Source organism: Meleagris gallopavo, chromosome 5, assembly GCF_000146605.3.
Source record: "Meleagris gallopavo isolate NT-WF06-2002-E0010 breed Aviagen turkey brand Nicholas breeding stock chromosome 5, Turkey_5.1, whole genome shotgun sequence".
NCBI lineage: Eukaryota > Metazoa > Chordata > Aves > Galliformes > Phasianidae > Meleagris > Meleagris gallopavo.
The window spans coordinates 5,124,966-5,135,192 of record NC_015015.2 but is presented as its reverse complement, the minus strand read 5'-3'; the positions used below and the strand labels follow the sequence as shown (position 1 = coordinate 5,135,192).

Genomic DNA, 10,227 nt, shown 5'->3' with positions numbered 1-10,227 from the left:
AAAAAAAAAAAAAAATCATAGGGTTGCGAGGAGTAAAATCTATTCATTTTAACTATACTAAGCAGTGGAAGCTTTCTTATACCAGCAAATTAAGTACAAATAAAAGCATCCAAAAATAATTATTAGTCTGTCAGTGCTCTAATAACCCATCTGGGTTTATTATAGCATTCTTAGAATATTGTTGCATGGTTTATCATTACATCATTGTAGAATCAAAAATATAGTTTTGTTTCTACAGCCAACAGAGGTAACAAAGCCTTCACCATCTTTGGGACTGCAAGAACATACTTTATCCAGTGTGACAGAACTTGGGATGAAACAGCCTCACTTGCAAAGGTAATGTGGAGGGTTTTCTTTGCCAGCAATGAGAATTTGAGGATACAACTCATTGTAAGTAATGTAGAGCACTGTTTCCCCAGAAAGAATGGAGGTATCCTTTAGGCATCTGCCTGTAGCCAGAATCTGAAATGAAGTTCTGTGAAGATAGGTTTGTTTGTCTGAAAATAAACTTCATTTTTTAAGAGTAGCATAGGTCATCTTTGATTTTGTTTTGTGAGTGTGTAAAATACAAAAATAAATGTATATTTTGTTCACAGTGAATGCTGCCTCTCAGAAGATATTCAGCCGCATAAACCGTCTTGTTCTGAGGGTAAGGATTTAAATGTCTACTAAGAATTAGAAGACTGTGTTGAAGAGAAAGCGTTCTTTGACATGAATAGCAAAATTTTAGCAAGCTAAAAACAATAGCCTATGTGAGTTAGGATGAAAATAAGAATGTGCTAGAGGCTAGTACCTTTAAGCATATCTAAACGATAGACCCAGCACATAAGGGCTTGAGAACTTTCATTATTTCAGAGGACTTTAAAGCATGAGAGCATTTTTCTCTTTTAATAGCTGAAGAACTTTCTTTTTACTTGTGTATGCAGTCTTTTTTGCAGGAGTTTAAAACTCATGTTAAGATTGATACTATCTTTAGTTAAAAACTCACGTTAAGATTGATACTATCTTTAGTTATTTCCTCTGTGCATTTCATAGAAGGAAACAATTAGAAATTCTATTTGATTTTGTTGGGAAGGATGAGTGCTGAAAAATTCACTTTTGGCTGGAATTGATTCCTGTTGCTGTTGACAGAAGTTATCAAGTCTCTTGATTCGTGCCCAGATATGGAAGGAGGAAGTGTATTTTCTGACTCTGAGGATGAACAGGAAGATTGGAAAGATAAAGCCAACCTTGGAAAAAACGGTAAAAATTCTTAGGCATATTCTAGGAAAAAAAACAAAGCTGGCTAGAATGGTGGTAAAAGGGGAGTTCTTTAACATGACAAAACCAAACCTTTTATTAAAAAGTTTCTTTAAATATCAGCTTTGTAAACTCTTGCTGGGACTAGTATTTTTAAGATTGTCTTAAACCTTTTAAGTTGCATTTCATAGAATCATAGAATGGCTTGGGTTGGGAGGGACCTCAAAGATCATGAAGCTCCAACCCTCTGCCATAGGCAGGACCACCAACCTTCACATTTAATTAGGCCAGGCTGCCCAAGGACCCATCCAGCCTGGCCTTGAACGTCTCCAGGGATGGAGCATCCACAACCTCTCTGGGCAGCCTGTTCCAGCACCTCACCACTTTCTCTCTGAAGAACTTCCTCCTGACATCCAACCTAAATCTTCGTCCTTCAGCTTAAAACCATTTCCCCATGTCCCTTTCAAGAGTTGGCTCCCCTCCTGTTAATACTGTTAGTCCTGTTAGTACTGTATACTGGGTATTTGATACACAGTTGTAGAAAAAGGAGTTGATATAATAAAAGCTCTGGGTTTTTTTTTCCTTACAGATGCAGTGTTCCTTCCCCCACCAGATCCTGCTATGTTTTTCTCTATATTTGATGAATCATCTACTTCAGCAAACCAAAATATAAGGTAGAATTATTCATGACATAGATTTTAGAGGGAGGAAGGGAGGAAAAACAGAAGTATCAAACTACTTTTTCTAACACCTGACTTACAGGCTCTTACTTATATGGTTGTGGGCTTTTTTATTTGTATTTTTTTTTCTTTTTCTGATATTTGTGATGCCTGTAATGAAAGGACATTGTCCTGCTGTTCCTCTTAGGTTTGGAACTATTCAGAATGTTTTATAAGCTTGCTTTATTCTGGAGAGCATATATTATGATTTATTGGTAATTATGGAGTAGAAAGTTGTAGGTTGAAATATTCAATAGATAAAACTCTTGAGAAGAGCCTGTAGCAGTAGCTTCCAACCTTGAACAAATATTTAATGCCATATAACTCTTAGTCGTTCTACAGATCGTGCCCAGAAAACTGCTCGGCGCCCTCTTGCTGTTCGCAAACCTTCAGATTCTATCACTGCGAAAGAAAACATACCACCAGAAGCCTGTGTAAGGAAACAGCTTACACTATGGTAGACAGTGTAAATGGGAATAGGACATTCTACTGCTGAACTGAGTGAAACCGGCTGGATTAATATGAGATAAGCAAGGATCCTAAGTCGCTCTCTAACATGGCGATGCATGAATTGGGTGATGTTCATAGAAGTGTAGAATCGTTTTAAAATTACACAGGGAAATTCATGTTTATATTAGGCCTTCAGGTGACTGTTAAGATAGTGGTAAGGAATCTTCCTAAATTTTAAGCAACAGATTAATGGCCAGGACTCTTCACTCCAAAATTTTAAGAAGCTTGTATGTTTGAGTACGACTTCTAAACACTGTCTCTGACTCATCCATTTTCTTGCTACTCATCCACACAAACATCTCAGATTTTGTCACTTGGAGAGCTCCATATTTGACTCTTCTAAACCTCTGTACTTGCTTCTTAAGCTGTTGTGATTCCCTTTCTTTATATGTGAGTTTTGCAGATTTGTAAAGCTTTCAGAGGCAGAAGTTACTGTCTTGCTAAGGATTTAACTACTGCATGCTGCAGTAGATCTTTAGACTGGTTCTGGAAATCTCACTTTAAAGAGTAAGAGGATTTTGCAGACAGTTGCAATATGAAATATGAAGTAGAGTTAAGTAATCAATGGTAAGCTTCGTGTTAAATTTGGTTCTAGAGTCAGTCTGGATGTCTGCTGAGTTTAGTTTTCACATGTGTGCCTTTCCATGCCCAATATTTTAGTCAGCACTTAAATAATAAGCTTGTAATTGAACTGAGAGGCACTTCTGGGGTGTTAGAAAGCAAGTAGCCTTTAAAAGTATGCGGCATCTCTGCAACGCTTCAGAATGTAATACTGCTGCACTTTCTAGTTGGGGGGAAAAACACATGCAAGTAGATTACAGTTAGGTTTCAATAACTTGATTGGAATAAATTATGTAAATGGATTATGCAAAGACTGTGTCAGAGTCAAGTTGGAAGGTGATGGGGTGGAAGACGGGAAGAAAAATTCTTTTCATATTGATGAGGTGAGAGATAACTGTGGGTCTGGAATGACTAGAAGAGTCAGCAGGAGGGGGTTGAGGACAGTGAAGAAATAACACGGTATATGGGAGGTACTTACACTAGTTTAAAACCCCAGTGAATAAATTCTTATACTTGTAGATAAGCTTAAAAAAGAGTAGATATGACTTAGTATGACATATTTAGTATTTGCTTTTATGACATACGTCATGGGTTCCTTTTTTCCTGGAAGGAAGTTATGTTTGAAGCACATCTTGGCAGAACTTTGGAATTTCCCAATGGAAAGAGAGGAGGAGTGGAAGACAGCTTTTCAGTTTTAAATTAGAAATGTGTGTATAATTTAACATAAAACCTACAGGCTTTTCAATCTTTTTCTACCTGTTTCAGGATGAGCTGCATGGAATTGAGCCTTTGGCTGAAGATGCAATTGTGACAGGCTCCTACAAGCACAAAAGCCTTTGTGCCAACCCAGAAGACACGTGTGACTTTGTTAGGGCTGCCCATCTGGCCTCAACTCCCTTTCATGGGGTGGTAGCTCAGAGAATCCCAGCTCCTGCTTATTCACAGAGTGTTCTAAAGGAAGACTGTCCAGAACCCAAGAGTGCACCTCTGAATGAGAAAACACCAGTTTGTGAGGGAACATACAGTGAAGCTCTCTGTGTAAATAAATTGAGGTAATTAATAGCACAGCATTGTAAGCTGTTTTTCCTGTGTCTTGTTGGTTGTGGTTTTACTACTGTTTTTGAAGAATTATTTTGTTATACAGTGAACATTATTTCCCTAGGTCATAGTCCATTTTGCATTGAGCAATTTTAGGAGGTAACAGCAAACTCGTTTAGCTTCCCAGCACTGCTGTTGAAGGACTTAACTCTATGCTTTTTCTACCAATTAATTTGTGAAGAGTTTCTTAAATATATTCTGTCTTCGCAACCAGAGATTAAAAGATGACTAATTGGTTCCTTTTGTACTTGTTAGTTTCATTAGTCATTTTAGTATATAGAAATGGATTGGGTGAATATATCTGAGATTTCCTCTACAAAGAAAGAAAGATGGGAAGAAAAAATTGCTAAATAACCTGCTGTTTCTTCCCCCTGTAAAGAAGAGAGCACCTGTTGTATGGTATCTCCTTAGTTCACAACTGACTTTGATGTGCTAGTTGTTAGTATGTAAACGTATACCAAGCTGAACGTGTTTGTTTACTTGGCAAGTTTTCTGGAAGCCATGCTGATTATAATTAGGAGGGAAGAGCAAGAATGATTCTTCGTTAGCTAAGGGAGGAATAAAGATTAAGTGCATCTTCTATTGTAGTAGTCATATTTAATGGAAGAGTCATTTGTGGACAGATTCTGAATATAAGCTGATGGAAGCAGACATGAAGTTCCAACATAGCTGTTCGTTTTCCAATAAGGCTAGGAAAGGACTTTTTTCTACAAGAAGTCTGGGAATGCACAGTATACTTTCAGTAGGCTACAGTGAACTAGACCCTGCATTTTTTAAATGTCTGAGTAGTTGATGTCTTTGTTTACAGCCCAATAATGGAAGCAAGCCTGGAGGATACTCGTTTGTCAGGTTCTTCCGTCTCTTCAGGATCTTCTCTTTCCTCTGTTACACAAATATCCACAATTAAATACCTGCACATCCCTGAGAATCTGGAACTTGCTCATAGCTTGCCTGCTGAACTAATTGCTGATTCTGGAGGTACCAGAAAATTTTGACTACAAGAAAATGTGAAACTAAGACCTTTGTTTCTTGTTACAGATCTTTGTTAAAGCTTAGAATAGGAATGGTCAGAGCCTTCAAGACCTAGCCAGTATAATTAAGCTTGTATTGTTTTCAGAGTGTTTAATCTGCTTTGTCTTTTGATTTCAATTTATGACATTTTAATTAAAACGATGTATTTGAAAGTTCTCAGTGTATCTACTTTTGGGAACAATGTTATTGTGTGGCTATAGACCAGGTGATGCAAGAAGTCTGTTGTACTGCTCACATCTCGTAACGAATTATGCTCAGAACCTGGAATCAGAGTAAAAAATAAGAATGCTCAACATAGGATCATGGTTGAAATCTGTTAACTGCACTGTGGCTATTACTAGTTTATAGTGTTTGAGAAAGGAAGTTGGCAGAAGCCTTTCATGGTCTTGTTTTGCTCTGCCTGATGTTGAAGGCCAACACTTCTCAGGCTGCCTTGGCTTTGTATAGGTGAACTCATCTATTGAATGACATCTTTTGTTCTGTCATGCAGGAAAAACAAACTCAGAGCTGCATGTAGTTTTCTTGAAGGTTTTCTGGGAAGTGTAAACCATTAAATTCTTGTTGCAGAGAGCACCAGATTTGGAGTCCAACTTTTTCCTAAATAAAAACCATGCTGATTCAAAGAAGTTAATTACAATCAAACCCTTCATTTAAAAATCACGAACTGATTGTCTGCTCCAGATACAGATTTTAGAAAAGGACTGTTAATTCAGAAAATAATGGATTTGGATTGTACCGTGGCTGCACAGATGAACCTCATCTAATTCATAGCTTTCTTTCTCACAAAAGATGTCTTACCCTATGTTAATGGTAGTGTTGCTGAAACCTCATAATGAGGTACTATATAAGGTAGTTTCAAAGATAAGTGTTATGTTCATTTTGTAGAATAAGAAACTATTGGGAACAGATTACTATACTTGCAAATGGAAAGCCAGTATCCAGGTAGATTTTTTTTTTTTTTTTCCCTCAACAGATACAAGCTTTTCAGAGTCTCAGTACTCCTATTGAGCTGATCTGTTTTTATTGTCTTTCCAGGTGATGGTACAACTCAGTTCTTGTGGAATGCTGAACAGCGTAAAAAGCTTCTAGATCCCATGCCAGAGTCATTGACTGCTTCTCCACATTTTCATTTGGAGACTGGTTCTCTGCCTGTCATTGAGTTTGAGAAAGACATTGAGCTAGGTAGGTATTCCAGACACTGGGGAGTGTGAGGGACCTCATTTATCTTGTAATTGGTTTGAAATGCACTTTTTATTCAACCACAGTTTCATGTGGTGAAGATGGGGAATGGTTGGACATATACTTGCTGTGACAGCTCACAAATGTAAAATTTCATAACAGGAAATGAAACTTACTGTATCAAACGGGAATATTGGACCAATGAAGAATACAAAATGCTTTTTGCCATTCCAGTTAACTTTCTTCAATTAGATGCAAAGGGATTTGCAATAAAGGTAAGACAGATAACACTTTTGTGCATGAAGTGTGAAATGTTAAATTCATAGCATGAGATATATGATATATATAAACTTCATCATGATTTCAAGAATACCACACTTAAGATTTGCCATACCTTGTGTCCTCTTTCTAATTACTGATACAGATTAAAGGTTTCTGACTGTGGAAAACATGTTCCTTGATAAAGCCGTGTTTAAAAAAGGAAAAGAAAAATATGAACAACTTTTGCTTTAATCCTAAAATAAATGTTCTTATGTATCCTCTTGTAGGTGTATTCTCAGCCTGTTCCTTGGGATTTTTATATCATGCTTCAACTACAGGAGCGTTTGAATGCTGACTTTGACCAAAGCTTCAGTGAAAACTGTAGCTGTTTCTTGTACCAAGATGGCTGTGCTATTTTGCACAGGAATATAAATCGCTTCACGCTTGGGGTCAGTACAGATGAAGTACAACTGTAGAAAGCTATGAACACTTCCATAGGTACCGTTAGTGAGTTTCAGACACTGCTGACCGAATAAAAACATTTCTGCAATCTAGATCTTCTATTTTGTTTTACCTACATACAAATTAAGATTGTCTATACTAGTTTTAGTTAGAGCTGTTTTCTCATTTGTAGATCATGTGCTGCTTTGGAAAAAAGCAGTTCTTCATTTTTTCTTTCTTCATAAGTGATAAACAACCTGAGCCAAGAACTACATAACTTTTGCATTTAACACTATTTATTGTTTAGCTTGGCTTCTTTTAATGAACTCCAGTCTTCCAGTCTGCTATTGAAAGGTCATAGCACTTTAGTGCCTTGTTCAAGGATTTACATTTTAAATAAAGTCTAGTAAGTTCACTTTGGATTGTTGCATTTAAATTAAATAGGTTATAAATAAAATTATAATTTCAGCCTTCAGTTCAATTTCCTCCCCCTGAGCTTTTTGTCCTCTTCTGAGTGATAGTGTCTTCTACGAGCTCATGGTTATTTAATTCTGTCTATACTGTTCACGGGCAAAATCTGGTTTTACTGAATTTAGGGTTGGACCATTATCTCTGTACAGATGAGTAGGATGGGTTGGGGGGTGGAAAGGTGAGCTATAAATATTTAACTTAATCTGAGATAGAATGGCAAATAAATGCATGTTTATTCCCTGTTTTCAGGATGTTATTTTTGGCTGCAAGTCCATTAAAGAGGAAGTTATTCTACTAGTTGTTTATAATCTTCTGGGTGTGGTAGAGAAGCTCCACAAAGCAGAGATTGTCCATGGAGATCTGAGGCCAGAAATATTCTTTCTGGGAGACAGGTTAGGTTATGTGTATGAATCAACCTTTCTTTCACTGTCTGCCTCCTTCCAAGAAATGGTGTATAATGATGCTGTAAAATGTATATGATACTAAATAAAATGTTTTTGCCAGTGTTCCCAAATTTCTGCTTTACCAACATACCAGACAGCTAACTGAATGTGGTAAATAACTTGGTCCTGCATATCAGTAAAACAAGAAATTAGAAGAAGACAGAGAACAGGTGATCTGTTTATATTAGTGGCTTGGCAATACACTGCCATCTATACAAGTACTTTCCCTCCCACCCTTTCAGTTTGTGCTCACTGGTGTGTAGACTAGGAGAGGTTTAATGAAGTATTCTAATACTTGAGTCTTTCTCATGTAAAAGTATTTTGAATTCCTGAACGAGAGGGAAAAGTGCTAGAAACAAGGTTATTTTCTTGTTCCACTATGTTTCAGATAACTGTGGTGAATATAAAAGCTGCAACATCTGTAACCCATTAGTATTTGTTATTGCATACTCTGGAGATACTGGTATCAGCTTCAGACTGGCAGCTGCTTTCCCTTTCACATTAAGTTTGTTCAGAAGTAGTTCTTAAGCTAACCATGAGAGGGGAGCATTGACATAGCTAAGACTCACATATACTACATTTGGGGTTTTTTTTCCTGTTTTTTTTCTGTTGTTTTTTTTTTTTTAAAGTTGGATTTCTTCATGCCTGATTTGCTTTCTTTCTCAGGATCTGCGATCCATTTGCTAATAATGAGATGACAAGAGCTCTGAAGATAGTGGATTTCTCTCACAGTTTGGATTTAAGATTGCAGTCTCGAGTAAGCTTACTCAGCAGCTTTCCAATATCTCAGACCTCTCATGGACAGAAGCTTCTGGCAAAAAGTTGCCTTCCTTATCAGGTAAATATATCTAGCAGGGTATCTTAGTGTCTGTGTTTCCTTTTCAAAGTCTTTGCTTAAGTTGTATTTAAAAAAACTTATGGGAAACTCAAATACTGAATAAAGAGAATTTATCTGATTTATTTTTGGCGTTAACTGAAGGGACTTAGCAGCATTGTTCTGGAGTTGTTGAGTGTCTGTGACTGCTCTATCTATTTAAGAGTGTAGAGTTAAACCAGAATTCTACTTTTGAAGTTGTACTGCTTAACCCCTGAAGATTCTGATGCAAAGACCAATTCATAATTAAATGTGTAAAAGCACAATATTAGAAATCTGCAGTGGACTGCAGAAATCAAATAAAATTGAACTTTGTTGTTATTGCAGGCAGACTTGGTTGGCGTTGCAGATATAGCCCATTTGATGCTGTTTGGTGAGCATGTCCAGGTCTATCAGGAGAACTCCATTTGGAAAATCAGCCAAAATGTATCCAAGTAAGTCTGTTTTCAGAGAAGGCTGCTGTTAAGGAATGCACTTCTTTTAATTTTCTTCATTTTCTTTACAGTTGTAAAAAGTTTAGAACACAGATTTTAGTGCATTTGCTAAAAATATAAGTTCTGTGAGGGCTTAATTTTTGAAACTTGCACACTGCATGAGTCTGGAGTAGCCTTAGTGCTATGCAGGTGATAGTTTTAAGCTGAATAAGGGCTGTACTGGCCAGTTACAATGCTGATCATTTGTTTTGCTTGCCTTTCAGATATGACTGTCTTAGTATCTCTTCTGACTTGACAGATCAAGCTTTGGAAGTGTGGGTAGTGAGGGGAAAAAAAAATTACATGAGCATTTTGCTTTAGAAATGGTGATTTAGATTTTCTGCATTCTTGAATCGAGGCTCGGTTGAATGGCTAAAACACTAAGATACTGCTTTTCATTCTACAACAGTTGCAGAAGCAGTATTAGTCTTATAAATGTGCAGGAAGGAAAACCAATTAAGGCAACCACTCTTTTGGAAGTGATGGTTTTTGTCCTCAGTTATTAATTAATACTGCTCCCTTTTAGGTGCATGTTATGGCTACAAAAGTGTCTTCATACACCCTTTATTTATTCTTACAGAAAATGCTTATTTATTTCACTAGTTATATCCTATAGAATTTTTCAGCCTTACCATTTCCTTTGGATTTTCCAGAGCTCTGCTCATAGCAGAAATTTCCTGAGAACGGTCTGCATTCAGGATCATGGTATATTAGCTATAGTCAGTTTAGATGTTCTTCTGTAACCATTTCTTCAAGAAAATCTACTACAGATTTGGGATTTGTCCAGTTCCCTAGCAACCTGCATTACTTACGCTTCTTAGTTTGTTGTAGTCAACTATTAGGGGGAAAAAAAATCTAATCTTAAGCTTTGTGCAGGGATATAAAAGCTCTCCCCTCTTTACTCTGTGTATCTGTTTTTTTTTTTT

At 36.9% G+C, this 10,227-nt stretch overlaps 1 protein-coding gene across 1 annotated transcript; it reads left to right on the top strand.

Annotated features, from left to right (window-relative positions):
* Positions 1–145: 145 nt before the first annotated feature.
* LOC100543305 (mitotic checkpoint serine/threonine-protein kinase BUB1 beta-like) lies at positions 146–9,294 on the top strand (the record flags this gene model as incomplete). Its single annotated transcript, XM_010710842.3, has 13 exons — positions 146–336; positions 597–649; positions 1,132–1,242; positions 1,829–1,913; positions 2,290–2,392; positions 3,795–4,081; positions 4,936–5,105; positions 6,195–6,341; positions 6,501–6,613; positions 6,887–7,048; positions 7,761–7,903; positions 8,621–8,792; positions 9,156–9,294. Coding segments are annotated over 13 exons (1,848 nt in total), but the record flags the coding sequence as incomplete, so codon positions are not given.
* Between the last annotated feature and the right edge of the window lie 933 nt (positions 9,295–10,227).